At 54.4% G+C, this 16,494-nt stretch overlaps 1 protein-coding gene across 1 annotated transcript in view; it reads left to right on the forward strand.

Moving 5' to 3' along the window:
• The first annotated feature begins 368 nt into the window (after positions 1–368).
• The window catches only part of JPH3 (junctophilin 3), a 58,313-nt gene continuing 42,187 nt past the window's right edge, over positions 369–16,494 (forward strand). Inside the window, exon 1 of the mRNA XM_059824674.1 lies at positions 369–750. Within this exon, the coding sequence (XP_059680657.1) occupies positions 369–750 (382 nt within the window). The remainder of the gene's footprint in view (positions 751–16,494) is intronic.

Consider the following 16,494-nt stretch of genomic DNA (forward strand, 5'->3'; position numbering starts at 1 on the left):
TGGTTTTGGTTTTTTCCCTTTTTTTTCCTCCCCCACCCCCGTTCCCTGCCTTGGATGGTTTTTAGGTGGAGTCGTTTGCACCAAAACCCAATAGCTGCTGCTGTTCTTGCTGCTATTTTTTTTTTTTTTAATGAGACTGTTTCCACAGCAGGGGAAGAGAGAACTGATCCTGAACATACTCCCAGAGAATGAATAATCACGAGAAACTGGCTTAAGCAGCTCCCTGGATCTGGTGCATGATTTCGATTGAGTTTGATACAATTTGATTTTTTTTCCTTTTTTCCCCAAGTCATCGTTCGCATTTTATTTTCTGCATTTCTTTTTTTTTTTTTTCACCTTTTGGGGGATTTGCAAACCGAATTACATGCATGTCCAGTGGGGGAAGGTTTAATTTTGACGATGGAGGGTCGTACTGTGGAGGCTGGGAGGACGGAAAGGCTCATGGCCACGGAATCTGTACCGGCCCGAAGGGTCAAGGTGAATATTCGGGCTCCTGGAGTCACGGCTTTGAGGTGCTGGGGGTCTACACTTGGCCCAGCGGCAACACTTACCAGGGCACCTGGGCGCAGGGCAAGCGCCATGGCATTGGCACGGAGAGCAAGGGGAAGTGGGTGTACAAAGGAGAGTGGACCCACGGATTTAAGGGACGGTACGGGGTCCGAGAATGCACTGGAAACGGGGCCAAGTACGAAGGCACCTGGAGCAATGGATTACAGGATGGCTACGGGACAGAGACCTACTCGGATGGAGGTAGGTGCTGCATTGATACCTTCCCGGCCGGGGCGGGCGGCGGCGTGGGGGTACGAGCCTCCGAACGGGGACCCCGGGTTTGGGCTGGAGTCTGGGAGTTTGCAACCTGCTAGCTTGGAGCGAGGGATGCTCACACCCCGCGGGAGATAAGGAGCCAGCCCCGCACGGCATCAGCCCAGCTCTTTGCCACAGGTAGCCCCGTACGTTCAGCGGGTCTCTGGGTGCCGGGGGTCCTCCCCCGCCTCCACCAGGCTTTTTTGGGGAGGGGAGCTGGCTGTGCTGGTGGGGGGACGCCCCGCTCTCGCCCAGGGAGGGTCGGAGGGTGGGCCAAGCCGTCGGGAGACGACCCAAGTTGCACATGGGATTCGCAGTTCTGCACCACTGGAACCTGTAGGATTTGCATCGAAGCAAGCCGGGGCAGAGGGGAGGCGAGCGTGCGGGGCGGCCCAGGGCAGACGGGCGCAGCTCTGGTGCTGCAAATGCTGCTGGCGAGGGGCTGGGGTCTTTGCACGCCCTGCAGCCCCTCCGAACGCAGCCCCACGCTTAATAAGACCAGGCAGAAGACTTTAATTCAGACAAGAGTCTTACATTCCTAGTTTACGGCTTAATGCTTAGCGTAGGGGCTCAGAGGGATCACCAAAGCTATTCTCTGCCGTCAACACGGCTTAACGAGATGTGGAGGGGAAACGAGGATTAAATAAAAAACAAGAAAACCCAATTGGAGCGATCAAAAAAGAAAAATTGCTGGACTAACAAGCTTGTAAGGCCGAACTAGGAGAAACAGCTGGTGCTGTGCTGTAAGTGGCTGTCTCATCCCCTCTCATGTTTTGTGGCTACTTCCTTCTAAACTGCCACCATAATACGAGGCAGGCCTACCTGCCGGCAGCCGGGGGCATTCGGCAGCGCTGCCCCGTCGTTTTGCTGGCAAAGGCGTCCATCTAAAGCAGGCTCCTATTTATTTTTTTTTATTATTATTTTTAAGATGCTATCCTTTTCCAGGACTGCTACGTTAAGGAAATTGCAGCGTTGATGAGCTCCATCGCAGCCTTCCCGAAAGGTGCTGCAAGACCTAGAAAACCCAGTTTGCCGCTTTGTGATTATAGAGGGAGGCGAGATTAAACGTTACCTGCAGCTGCTCTTTTGTGCTCTCGAAGGGAGAGGTGGAACGATCTCTTGATTTTTTTTTTTTTTTTTAATGATAATTTTGTGCTGGTGGCTTTCTCCTAAAGGAAAATAGAGCTGCAACCTTTTGTTTCAGCTGCCTGGAATAATGCCGGGGTCTGAGCTGGAATCTGCCGGGTGTGTGTTTGCAAGCCGTCGATAAATCCCAGCAGTCCTTCAGTTGAGAATAAACCTTGGTCAGAGAATAATCGCGGTATCCCACCTTCAAAGAGGTCTGGGGGGGGGTTGTGGGGGGCGGGTTTCTGCGTCCTCCCGACGCAACTGCTGTCGCCCTGCTCCCCTCCTGGCACCCAGCCCCTGCCAGGGAGGTTTGCGGGAAGGCAGGCAGAAGTCTCGACAAACTACAGGTCTCCGAGGGCTGGGTGTTGCAGGGCTGGCCCCGTCCCCGGGCACGCACGTGCCCCCACCCCAGCACGCTTCCCCGTCAGCTGCAGCGCGGCGGCTCTTTGGGGAGCATCTCCAAATCGGGGTGGCTCACCGGCAGTTTCACCCTTTCTGAGAACCTACCAGAAGGAAAGAGCTTTTTCTTCCATCTTGTCAGGCCAGCCCGGCTTCTCGGTGTTTAGGGACCGAAAAGCTGTATTGCATGTTTGTCGTTTTTAGGAGGAGGTAAGAGGATCAGTGGGAGACAAGGGCAGGGTCTGTAGCAAAATGGTCCCCCCCTCCCCGGGACTCTGCAGACCGTCCTAGGAGGAGGGGACGGCCGTGCTGGGGAATGCAGAGCGGTGGTACCTCCGGCCAAGCCCATCCTGCCCCCGGGAGCAGGGACGGGCCACGCACGCCCCGACCGGGCTCCTCCGCACCAGCCTTCCCCCCATTTCGGTCGGGCAGTCACCACAGAGTGACTGAACCCAGCAGAAACTGCGCTTTCACCAACTCGGTTGCAAGTATCCGGAGGCCATGTCCCTTTCCCAGTTGCCCGTCTCCATTCTGGGTGGAAAACACCCAAGTTGGGCATCTCTAGCCTTTTGGACACCCAACCTTAATGAACTTTGCGTGTTTGGATAAAGGAACTGGTGCGTGCTGGAGCTCTGCTGGAAGGGTGGCTGCGTAGCTATGGCACAGGGGAGGCAACTGTTGGGAAGGATGTTTCTCATTAATCTATTCAAGTTATTACCTTCATCAAACTGAAGTATCCTAGAATCCTCGCCCCAGCATCTGTCACTTGCCACCCACAGATAAATATTCATCCCTTGCATTTTTTTTTTTTTTAGCACATCAACCAGGGCTAGGGGATGGGTCCCTAAATGCGCAGCGAGGCTCAGGAAGCGAGATGCCCCAGAATTCATGGGTTTCACTCCAATTTTACCATTTCCTTGCACAACAGTGGGTAAGGGCAAATCTCGACGCTCCACCAACCAGCGCTATCTTGGGGAGCGATATTTTGCGTGACTGATGCACACGTGCTGATGCGTTGGGCTTGGCCGTAGGGTATGGCATGCGGTGGCCCGAGCCACGCTGCCACCCCCCCACCCCGCCGCCGTCCCGGCTCTGCTCGCCGCCCCGGGGTACCGTCCCCCCCCTCCACGCCGGGTGCTCACACCTGCCACGCGCACACGCATGCACGCTTCCCCCACATGCAGCTTGCAGATCTCGCACCTCCCACGCCGACACACTCATCGCCATGCACACACGCCTCTCCTCCCCACGCCGCGACGCCGTTTCGCCCCTCCGCTCGCATACCCACACACACGTGGTCTGCCCCCAGCCCGGCGGCAGCGCTCTCTGACCCGTGCACGCGCTGGATGCATGCAAAGCGCGTTCCCCGAGCCGTGCGGGTACGTGTCCATCGACGCAAACCTATTACACAGAGCCCAAATAAGCAAATACAGCCTCGCCGTTCCCCTAGAAGCCCACGCTTTGCCAAATCTCCCTGGCAGTGCTGCATGGCCGACCCACGGTCCTGCACCTGCGGCACACGTGTGCACCATCCTGTCTTCCGCACGCACGCGCTCACTCGGACCCCCCCCAAACCAAGGTACTGCTGATGTATCCTTATCTTTCTGCCAAAAATCCCAGCCACCTCCTGCCCCCGTCCAGCAGCACCCCGATGTTACATAAACCAGGCTTCTGAGGATTGCTTCGCTCGGCTGCTGGGGTTGCGCCGCTCGTTTGCTGGGCCTGATTCAGCCCGGCCCCAGAGCGGGAGCAGGATTGCTCCCTTGCTTCAGGTGAAAGGGGCTGCATCCACCTGGATCAGCACCGATGTGAGCCAGAGCCACTGCCATCGCCCTTGCTGGAGCTGGTGGAACCTGTCTGGAGCGGAGGGCTTGGAGACCTCCTTCCGTTGGAGACCTCCTTCCGTTGGAGACCTCCTTCTGTTGGAGTCCTCCTTCCGTTGGAGTCCTCCTTCCATTGGAGTCCCTATCCTGAGCAGGTCTGGAGATCAGGAGACATCTCAGCTGGTTCCTGCCTTCCTGTAACTCCACGGACGCTTTGGAAATACTCAGTGATTTACCCTGGGGACAGTCTGAGTTGTAACGGCAGACTCGCCATGGGAATCCTAGGGCTGTGCGTTGGGTTTGGGTTTTGCTGCTGAAACCGTGTCTGTGGACAGGATGGGGTGGATGAAGGAAGCCCCAAATCTGCTTTTGCCCTTTCTGTCCCTGCCAAAGCTGTTTTTCTCCTTCCTCCACCTCTCCCCAGCTGAGCATTTGGGATCCGAGACCGGACAGGGGCTTGGGGAGGAGCCCAGCCCCTCTCCCGGGTCCCCGCTGCCTGGCCAGCCCTCGGGGAACGGCTCGCAGCGGTTCCCCGGACTGGAGGTGCCCGCGGTGCACCGGGGCTGTGCCGGGTCCCTCCTGCTGCCACCCCCTCGCCCCATCCCGGGCACCCATGTGCTCCACGCAGCCTTGTTTCTCGGGAGGGTTACCCCAAAACGGATGGGCGGTCGCATCGCGGTGTTCATCTTGTGTAATCCTCCGTGCCCACTCACCTGAATGAATCATCCCTTTGATAGGTGAGTGAAATATAATTAGTGTTTTCATTGTTAGCACCGTGTGAGTAGGCAAGTGGGTTTTCTTGGCCCAGGCTGGGAAATTTTCATGCTTTGCGAGCGATGGGGAGAGGGAAGCGGTGCGGTGGGAGCTGCCGGCGTGGGCTCTCTCGCAGCCTGTCCTGCCCGGGCAGGACCCACGGCGGCTCCGTGCCCCACTTTCCCCACCTCTGCAGTGGCACCGGTGACCCCTCCAGCCGCTCTCTTAGCGGGTGCACCAGGAGCTACCAACCAAATGGCTTTGAAGTGGTTGAGGAGGTGAAAAACATGAAATATTTCGCAAAAGCAGGTCCCTTGCCAGCGGAAAAGGGTCGCTCCGGGGGGGCGGACCGGGGCTGCCGCAGGGGAACCTGCTTGTCTGGGAAGGGGACGCAGCCCCTCGCCTCTCTCCCGACCGGAGTTTTTCACAGGTTACTCTACAGCTGCAGGGAACCAACTAGCCAGGGCAAATTTCCGTGCGGTCTATTCATAGCACGAATGTCAGAATTACCTTAGAAGTATCAGCTCTCGTCTTATTTTGCTGCCAGGAAGGAATTGTTGATGCACTTTAAGTAGTGGGCGGAAACAAGCAAATACAAATGCGCCCTGATCCCCAATCCTCCCGGTTCCTGCGGAATCCGGACACAGCCCAAGCTGGTCCTAACAACCCCCTAAGAACCTGGGAATGAAAAAAAAAGCTGTGAACTTTGTTTATGAAGCACCTCGCTGTCTACATTTGGCACAGAAGACGCTTGCAGTGCAACAGTGGTTACAGGAGAGCAGTAACCAAAACATCAGGACCCACCGAACGTAGAAAAATGAATCAAAATACTAAATGAAGATTCTGACCAGCGTCATTAAAAATAAATGATATGAACTCATGGTAATTACTTATCTCACTGGAACACGCTGCTTAGTTTCAGGTACAGCTCAGGACAGAGGAAGAAGGATTTTGACCCCGGGGAAAAGTACGGGAGGTAGAAATTGCCAGACAGGCTTAGACCCCAGCTCCGTCTTCTCTGTTTTACCCGGCGCGTGATGCTCCAGGGGATGGTGTAGGACCCCAGCCTTGGGGCAACGTGACCCCCTCACACGCCTCTCCCTGACCCATGGTAGAGGGTGACTTCAGTCCTGAAGCACAATGCTAATATCCTTTCACGGGGGATGCTGGGGTGGGTTACCCCGGGCTTTCTCACGGCTTTTAATGCAAAGCTCAGGATATTTGCATGTGATTTGATATCCCGTGGGGCTCCTCCTGGCTGGGTGACATCTGCTCCTGTAGCTGAACATTTTTATTTTTTTTCCCTTGAAGCTCCAGCTTGTGGAATCATGTGATTTTGCAAGATTTTCAGCTTCATTTTTGAAGCAAGGTTTCCACCCAGACTAGTGCAGAAAAGTCATTCTTACAGGCCTGGAAACCAGCAGACGTGAGCTAAAAATGCCTTCTGTTTAAAAATGCCTTGATTTTAAAATGAACCTGATTAATTTTGTATGCTTTGAGTCAGGTAACGCTGATGTAGATGAATGATCTGTATTAATGTAGGCATGACTTGAAGATAGAGAAGCCGGGCAGGATGGGGTTGGTGATGGTCTTACGGGGGGGTAACACCGTGATTTAGCATCTGCCTGGTGAGATTTTGCAGTTTTTGCCTGTTTGGGGTCTGGCTGTGGCATTGGCTGGAATCCTGACCAAGAAAGGATGGTTTTTTTGCAGGAGTTTGCAATAGTTACAGGAGACTCTTGATGCTAGTTTGCCCCTGCAATAAACTGTTTAACTTACAATTAAAGTATTTGTTAACAAAAAGGGGGAGCTTGGAGAAAAAAAAACCTCTTGAGCAGCAAGTGTTTATATTTTGGGGTTTGATATTGGCTTTTCAAAGGCAGATTCTGACCTGTGAATCAAAAATCCTTAAAAATTGCAATCGATGCCCGAGCATTCCCTTAGAACAGCCACTCCTTTCCCAAAATTATTCAATGGAGAGGTTCCACTTACTCTTAACATCCAACACAGCATCATGAATTTTCATGAATGAGTGAACAGCCAGAGCAAGATCCCAAAGTTTGCAGATATCCGCACCAAGATGATTGCTATGAAGATATGATTTCCTGCTCAGGGCATCACTTTGGGTCTGCAGGGTGTTTCCCTGGACTGAACGAGGGATTGATCATTTATTTCACAGGAAATAAATAAACCCTGCTCTCGCCTCATCCCATCCTGTGCCATCCCCACTCCTGCTGCAGCCTCATATCCCCAATCCCTGGGGAGCTCAGCCTCATCCCAGGTGCCTGAGCATCTCCCACACCTCGCAAGGGATGCAGCCCCCCAAAACCCGGCACCGGCACACAGCGCCGTTTGTGAGTGCCGGAGAATTAGCCCTTAGTCCTGTAAGCCTTGCTGAGAAATGGGGTGAGATCACAGAGTTTGCGATGAGGATTAGAGCGCTGGAGGATTAACGGACTAAGCAGTAGCCTGATTTCACTCTGCTTTGTGAGAGGAGCACATTAGCCGTAATAAAGGTGCTGAGCGATGTATTAATGTGCTTCACATACCTCATGCTAAAGCGTCATGCTGGTTTTGGCCCCAGTCGGTGGCCGAATCCGCAGGGATTCAGCTGTCCTGGGCAAAACTATGGGTCCCGTTTCACCAGGGGATGATGCTCCCTTGACTTTTCCTGGCTCCAGCGGACCCGGTGCTTCCCATTCCCAGGAAGCCTAGAAATTTCTTTCTTTGGTTCTTTCCTTTTGAAAAGCTGTGTTTCCCCTGACTCCAGGACCTGGCGCTTTAAGAAAAATCACAACCGGCCTGAAATGCCTTATGAGCCCCATCAGAATTAGCGATGCTGAGATTTGATTGTCATTATAATGGTTTGAAGCATTTCTCCAAATGCTGGCTGGAAGAGGCAATTACTGATGAACGAAAACAGGCTCAGGGAAGCAGGAGATACAGAAACAATGGAGAGGGAAGAGGGAGGGGATGCTCAGGACGCACTTGCGTTTCCCTGCACAGGGTGGAGAGCAAATTGAGATTTTCCCCCTCGAAGCAAATAGCTGAAATGCTTTGGAAGCCGTTGTCGGGTGAGCCGGAACGTAGTTGTGGGTCTGGGGGGGATGCTCCTCTTGCAGGTGTTATCTGAGCTGAATTTCCATATGTGATTTTTCTGGAGCGGCTTCTCCTTAATCTTATAAGGGCAGGTATTCATCGCTGGCCAGTCCCTATGGAAAATGGCTTAATTCCTGCAGCCGGGGTTATCTTCAGAGGCAGGACACCAGCTTCGGGGCTTTGCCCCGTTCCCTGCCCTGCCGTAGCTTTGCTGTGGGCTGTGCAAAGCCGCTTCGTGCCCGCGGGAGAAGGAGGCACAGACTTCGTTTCGTTGGAGGAGCTCTTCCCTCATCTTGCTCTGTGCCTCAGTTCCCCATCTGTAAGTGCAAATATCAGCAGTCTTTGCAATACCACGGCGCACATTAATGTTTGCCGGTGAGGGAAGTAGCTTCATTCTGCTGATCTCCTGATTGGGAAGTATCTTTGGGGCAGGCATCATGGCAATGAGAATATAAAGGGCTCCCCAAGTTTTGGATGGGGCTCATATCCCCCAGATGAGCATTCTCGCCACGGGTGAACCTGCCTTTCAGATGATTTTCCCTATGGAGAAGGGTTGAGCAATCCCTGTTCCGTGGTATTTCAGCCAGAGTTATTTTACGTTGTTGTTGACATCCACAGAGGAGGAGGCAGGTTCCCTGGCTGTGGCGTGAGGCTGTATAAATCCGTCTCCTCTCTCCAGCCCCCGGCTTTTGCTCCTGCAGAGGTGCCCAGCCCTGCACCCATCTCTACCTGCTTGCAATGTGATCTCCTACGGCGCATCATCCAAACCCAACACCTCCACTGGTTTGTTTCCTCAGCTGGAGGGTCCCTGCCATTTAGCTTTAAAAAGTGCGAGCTAACCGTGCTGATACGAGCTGCAGACTTGTAATGATTTATTATCCGTTGAGGCCCAGCACCAGACTTAATGCTACCCGGACGGTAGCAAAGCAGCCCATGACAGCTCTGCTCTAGTGCTCTTCTCCTCTCTTCTCTCCGCTCTGCTCTTCTCCCTTCTCCTTTCCCTCTTCCCCTTCTCTCCTCCTCGGATGCCTAGACCTCACGGTTCCCATCGTGTATGTATGTATCCAGCCTCGCATTAAGCAATATGACTAACATCCTTCACGTGTTCGTGCCTGCAGATTATATTTGCATACTCAAAAATCCGTACTTTATTTCTTCCCCTGTGTAAGCAGTTACCAGAGCATATTTTTGGCAAATAAGCAGCCACAGCAGAAGAATCTGTGTTTTTAGCATGCCTTGGTGACTGTCAGAGGCATGGAGATCCCTGGCAGGGCTGGGGGGGAGGTAATTTGCCACTGATGCTGTACCCGTGCGGCGTTGCAGACATGCACTGTCACCGATTCCCACCTTTCACGGCGGGCGATGCAGGTGGCAAGTCCTAGCCCTCCGTATCATGCCAGCGTGGGATTTAGGGGAGCGTCTGGGGGACGCGCCCAGCCCGACGCCTCGTCCCGCGGCCAGGAGTGATAGCGCAGGAAGGACGGCGCGTGGGGTGTCTTGGTAGCAAACGTGCATGCTCGGGAGGAGCTGTACATGCAGGCAGCATGTTCGGGGGGCACGTTTTTACCAGCGAGGCCCCCTGACTGCTGGACGTCAGCTGGGGTGGCCAACGAGGATGTCCCCATCATCACACCGTCAGGACCGAGGCTGAATTACCGTCCTCCAGTCCTCTCTTTTCTCTCATACACCTTCTCTTTGGGATAGATGTTTTTGAGATGCTAAACGTGATTTGTGCATGAATCCTCCCTGGGCCTTTCTGATATCAAGCAGCTGGAAGGTGATATCTGTAAAACTTGCTCCTTGTGTTGGAATTCAAGAGACTGGCCTAATTATTGCCATCAGACTTCTTTAATTAATATGCTGCAGAGTTCAGAGATGAGAGGGGAGGTGAGCATACCAGGAAGGATCCTTTGCAAGATAAACCAGCAATTTACAAGGCCTAATTACTTCGGCTTGGTTTGGAAAAGTAGACGGGCACTTCGGACGACTCGGAGCTCATTCCCAAATTTCGCTGAGTGGTGAAAGCAAGCCGGGAGGTTTGGATCGCTGCCGCTGCCGAACACAGTCACCATAACAGGCGGATCTGGCTGTGCTTCAAGGATGGGACAGAGGCTACAGAGAAACCTGCCCTTTGAAGCCTGCAGCTCTCCTGTTCTGTGAAAGCTTGGGTCGCTGCGCCCGCGTCGCTGATTATTTTAGCTGACCTGGAGATACCTTGCATTGACCCATGGCAGTGGGTTATTAGTGGGGTTTTTTTGCTCAATGTTAGTGATGGGTAAGGAATATTTTTCTAAGCATTGGACTTTTTCCGAGGTCATGTTGTGATAATAGCATGTATGTGTCCACAGACCTCAAAATGCTTTACAACATCCTAAATAACTGCTTGAATTTCTCCGTGCGAGAAACTGAAGCGGAGCAAGGCAGGGCAGGTCTGTGCAAACCTCCCCGCGTGCTTTACCGCCTGTGCTTGCCAAGGGCTTTGTCCTGCAGGACACGGAACCGGCCGTCTCGGTTTGGGAAAAGCCTGTGAGCAGCCTTCGGTCCGTAACGTTTGTACTTAATGGTGTTCCTGGACTGGAGCCAGCGGGCTCAGCAGCCTGCAAAATGCCAGATCCTCGGGTACAGGGGGAGGGAGGAAAGAGAATGCAGCCATTCCAACCCAAAAGATCCTGACTTCTATCTCCTTCCAATGCCATGGTGAAGATGGATCAGGTTTACATCCAAGTGAACCATCCCACCTTCAGCCAAGGGAAGCCCCACGTACGTTGCTGGGCTGTGAGCAGCTCATCTTCATCCCATGGGGCTTCCCCCTGTATCGTTCAAAATCCGCCTATTGCTCCGGCATGCCCTGAGGTGCTGCTTGTCTGAAAGCCAGACTCCCCTGGGCATCGTTGTTGGTCTTCGCCATCTCTCCGTAAGCAGGAGAGGACTGCGGGTACCAGGCGGCCCCTCGGCTCGGGGCAGCAAGCGGCAAAGCCGGGCGCTTTCCACCCCGTGGTATTTCTCACCTTCACCTGCTGAGTGCAACGCTGTAGGCCACCTCCATCTAGGCCAGAAAGACCATTTTCTAGAGGTTTCAGGTCTCCTTTCCCTCTCCATTTCGCTCTTATGTGCGAAAGGCACCTGGTACGGGGACAAATGGCATCAGTGGGGTGACTCTTCTTCTTACCCGAGGTTCCAGCCCCATGTGCTGCATGTGGGAAGAGCAAGCCATGAGTCGGTTGCCTCTTCCCAGCCATGGTGAAGACCTCGTCTGCAAGAGCAAGCAGCTCCCTCCGCGGTCCTGGGCCCGCGAGCACCCACACGAGCCCCGCCGCAGCGGTTGTACCCTGGGGAGATGAGATGGAGATGGGTCTCCTCCTTCCCCGCTCCCCAGGAAAAGCCCCAAAAACTCTTTGGCAAAGCCAAGGAAACGAATGGAAACCCATCAGTCTTCCCGGCGTCTGTAGTGCCTCAGATCCTTCCAGAGCACTTCGCAAATAGGAGCTAATTAGTTTTCCCAATACCCAGCTGAATTGCTGGAGTGCCGCTGCATTATCCCTGTTTCCAGCAGGGAACACGGAGGCACAGGGATTGCACCCAGCCATCTCACCACCGGCTTTGCATGGGGTCCCGCTCGCCTCCCTGGTTCTGCAAGGTGCAAACCGGGGCTGACTGTGATTTCAGGGATTTTGGCCTTATGGGGACAACAGGAGCAGCTCTGCAGACTCCCTGCTCTCTTCCCAGAATGAATTTTAGCCTCCTGAGCCAAATGCTGAGAAAGGGCTGAATAACGGCAACAAATTAGATTACTTTTTGGTACTTGTCATTTCTCAAAACAAATGATCTGCTGCTGGAGCATCAGGAATGATGCTTTGGAGGCCAGTGACTTCCCGCTTTCTGCTTTCAGCCTGGCTGGCTCTGGCCAAGGATGGGGCTCCGCACAGTCCTCAAGGCAATGGAAATTCCTGCAGGAGTCTTAAAAGCCATTTGGAAACAACCCAGCCTTCCTCCACGGGGAGCCAGCCAAAAAAAACCAACCCACCCCAGGCTTAAGAACACAAGTGAAAATGGCCAACAACCACATTGCCCATTTTCTTCTCTCCGTGTTTCCATCCCATCCTGACTTCCCTCATCTTTCCCGCGAGCCCGTTCCCTTTCTCACGCTCCATCTGCCCTTTCTGAAAGAGGAATATTCTCGCCGATCTGTCTTTCAGGATAACTTCAGTTATTTTCTCCCAGCCTCAGGTTATGCCCTCTCCTTATCTCCACTCTGCACGTGTGCACACGCGTGGCCACAGCCCCACCCTTCTTGGCATCACCTTTATCTTGGCCAAATCCTGCTGGAGCAATTACACCAGGAGTCAAGAAATCTTCCCCCGGGTAAAACCGCGGCAAGCGAGAGCGCAACCTGCTTATTCCCTTGGGCTCTGATTTTGCTGCCATTACAATGAATGGGTCAAAATTCCCATTCCCAGGGCAGCGTCAGGCCCTCTTTTCAGCAGGATCATGGTGGTGGCTGAGATTTCTTGGCTTGGCTGTCCAGTTCTCTCCTATCGTGCATCTGCTCTTGTCCACGACTTCCACTCAGCCCTAGCCCTGGCTGCACAGCTCGGCTGCCGGCAGCTGCCTGCACGATGCTGCCCTGGCCACATCATGGATGCTCCATTTTCCCCGATGCAATCGCTCCATTAATCTCATGCAATTAATGCTTTGGGAAGCATTTTGCAAATATTGATAGTAAAGAAAGAGCTACAACCCAGAAATGGCTGCTGCTTTGGTTGCATTACCATAGTAAGTCACAAATTACCTAGCTCAGGAGGATTTTCTTTCTGTGTCCAAGACTTTCTTGGCTGCTCCTCATCCTTTTTGCCCCGTGCAAAAGGGCCACACAGGAGTGGGATGGATATTTTTGGCGTCTTGGAGGCATCCATAAGAGTGACCTGCATGGCTGGGGGGAAGAGATTGGCACATTTTCCTCCCCAGCGATTCGCCTCCTTCGTGGTAGCTTTGCCTCTTTTCCATAGTGCTCCGGCTTGGGCAATGCAATCCGCTCGTGGCCAGGATTGCGGTAGTGTTGGCTTGCTCCCTGCTTCCCATCCCAACGGAGGCACGTTCCCCTCTTGTGCACAGTTAGAGGGTGTCTGCTCTTCTGCCCCGACCCTGGGAGGTGCTCAGCTCTCTGCGTTTGCACTGAAGTCCTTGAGGACCTCCATTCAGCACCTCAGCGGATCAATCTGGGGATCTTTTGCGTCAGACGTGCTCGCCCTGGTACACCCAGCCCCATCCTACGGTCCCCACTGCACGGGCTTCCCGTTGCACGCTCCCTAGCTCTGAAACAGCTATAGCCGATCCATCCTGGCACGTAAAGTGGAAAATCATAAAATCCTGTTTCCTCTGCAGGGAGAAAAGAGTCTCCCGGCTCCTTGTGAGATTAAGCTTTGTGCATATATCTGCAAATGTTAGGGGGCAGAGGTTAAGCTGAGCAGTGCAAGGGGAGGAGGTGACAGTGCTTAGCAATGCAGATCAGATGGCTCTGAGACCTTCCAGTATTCGTGGCCAAATCCTGGGATATTCAGGGCTTTAAAAAGTAATGAAGTCAGATGAAGTGCTCTTTGGGTGAGGGAGGATGGATGAAATCAGCTCCCTGGAAGGAAGCTCTTTGATCTGCTGGTGGCCATGAAGGTGGCCAGATGTCTTGATGGCCATCAGGGAGGTGACTGTGCCCTCCTAGGCAATCCCCAGGGGCAATCCATGCTGCTGCTTCCAGCAGGGAAGCAATCAGGAGAGCAAAGACACCCATGAAAGCAGACTTGGGGTCTGGGTTTTGCTCTCTGCTGGGAGTTGCTCCGTGTTGCTGGGAGGGGAGAAGCAGGAGGGGCTGGCTGGCTGGGATGGCTCCTCAAGTCCTTGCATCCTCTGCCTAGAAAAATCAGCCTTGCCAAGGAGATGCAGTGATTGCTCCTGGCAGCCTTGCAATTCTAGGAGTAGGTTTCAAGGCCATGCAAAGACGACAGCTTCCTGGGCACCTCTGCCTTGCCGGCGATACGCACAGGCGCTCGCTGCAGCTGTAACCTGCTATGACGAATTTGCCGCCTCTGCTCCAGCTGAGACGCGCTGTCACGCCTGCTCCGAGAGCGCTTTGTTCTGCTCTTTGCCACTGCCTCCAGTTTACAGCAAAGGGCCGTGCTTGCTTTGCGGTGCTTCGGTTTAATCTGTTGGGGTTTTTTTCAGCTGCAGGCTTGCTCGGAGACGGGGAGGTCAAGGGACCTGCCTGGGGCCAGGGACTGAGTCAAGGGATTCAGCCAAGGGAAAGGGAGTCCTGGGCAAGGCAGGCTCTGATGGATCTCATGCAGGACCTTTTCTCCCTGTCCCCTTGCCCTCTTTGCTGCCATCTTTCCCTGAAACCCGCTGAATCCATCTCTAGGGGAAACAGGAGGCTGGGCACGGGGCAAGGACATCCCAAGCCATCTTGGGGGCTCGGGGCGTTGGAGGAAATCTCTCTCACCCGGCTGCTGCCCATCACCCCCAGTAGGTTTTCCTGTCGAGATGCTCTGGGAAGGAACCAGAAAGGGGAGCGAGATGGTGCCAGGTTTGCAGGGGATGTTCGGACGGCTTGGTGGGCTCTCCCCTGCCTCAGGCACTGTTCCGGGGTGCCACTGGGCAAGGGGAGAGCCATGGGTGCACAGCATCGGTTGTTGCCTCTCCCTGGGGACACCAAAGTAGGCTGCAGCGGGGCAAGCCAGGCTCACTGCTCAAACCCAACCGGAGGACATGTCTGATGTCTCCACCGAGCTGTTTGCCGACCATCTCGCTGGTTGTCCCCCATCCTTCTCCCCGCCGGCACTGCCACCACCTCCTCGCCCTGCCCCACCGATGCCTGCCATAATCCCAGTGCTCTGCATCCCTCCCCGGTGCTAATCCTATAAACCCTCAGTAAATCCTGCCCACCTGGCCCTGCCTCTCCATGTCCTTTCTCCGAGACAGTCTTCCTGGGGTCCCCCAGCTTGGGGCTGGCATTTTTTTGGGGTGCCCAAGGCTGTCACCCAGATAACGTAGCACCTCAGGGGGGTTGCTTGCATCGGAGCACCGGGAAGGATGCCCGAGCCCCGAGGGATTTGTGCAAAGTGCTGGCGGCTATTAGACAAGACAGCTGATGCACCCCAAAATGCACCCCAAAACGTGCCCAGGTGCTGGTTTCACACTCTGGGGAAGCAGTTCCCGTGCTCAGCGTGAGCTGCTCCAGCACGTACCCATCTCCAGAGCTACCGCTGAGCCCCAGGAGGTGGAAACTCCCAAGGGAGTCCTGGGGGTGGGATCAGGATGAGGAATGAAACAGAGCAAAAGGATGCGCAGCGGTAGGGTTGGGATTGCTCCTTGCAGTGAGAGTAGTGTTTATCTGGGCTGGGGATAGGGATGGCCAGCACAGCCCCTTTTAATAACCCTTTCCGCTGGCCTGGTGGAAAACGTTGGGAGGGAAAGTGCCGCGGCAAGGTGGATAGGTATCAGGGAACAATATTTCTGCAGCCAAAAGAGACGGCTCAGGTGGACCCGATGGGTTGCTCATGTCTACAAATTGCAGCCTGATTGTTAACGGCAAAGAGCATCTTTTGCAGAGAGGGCATGGAAAGCCTCTATCAGACTGAGCCGGCGGTAATCATCCGGCCCGTTTTCATCGGGGCTGTTTCGGTTTGATTCCAATGGGGTTCACTCTTTCACCAAACCTATTTTAAGACTCCCTCGGCGTGCGGGAGCGGGGCTGGCACCAAGGGAAGCCCCAACGCTGCAAGGTGCTGCCTGCGCCCGTCCTGGCGCGGGACCCTGCTCTTTGCACCGCCGGCCAGGGGTGGGAGGCAGCAGGGCAGCCCGGGGCTGGGACCGGCCACAGCATCCCAGTAGCACCAGTACCAGGCGAGGAGCCATTCTTGGGCTCATCAATCCACCCCGCGAGAGCTTAGGCGGGCGGTGAATCACTGCATCTCGAGCTAGTCCAGGAAAGGTTAAGCCAACCTAAGAATAAAAACAAGCCCGACGGTTCAGCCGGCTGGGATAAAATGAGAAAGCGTGCCAATCGCCGAGCTCCAGGAGGGGAAGGGATTATAAACCCCGGGCAGATTACGGCCATGCGTTTCGGTACACAGGGCAGGCATTAATGCTCGCGTTGCGCTTCCCGGGCTGGATGGGTTTCTTGTGCCTCCGTTGCCAGTGCCGCGGCGAGGTCCCGTGTGCGTTTCATCCTGCTAACGACCAGTTAAGCAGCTCCAGTAAGTGCCCACGCAAATGTAGGAGTTCAAACAGGGCCACATTTCCAAGGAGAATAACCAAATGGATCTCTCCCCGTGAGGCCTTTATTTCTATAGAGCCGCTCCCTTCCGCTACGTGCCGGATGAAAGGCGCTATGTATATAAATAAATGCATTGCAATATACCATCCACTTTGATCACTGCTGGCAGCGTGGATGGGATCAGAGTCCGCTCCTGGATAACGATTCCCCTACCCCGTCTTCCCA

This window comes from Gavia stellata, chromosome 15 (assembly GCF_030936135.1).
Source record: "Gavia stellata isolate bGavSte3 chromosome 15, bGavSte3.hap2, whole genome shotgun sequence".
NCBI lineage: Eukaryota > Metazoa > Chordata > Aves > Gaviiformes > Gaviidae > Gavia > Gavia stellata.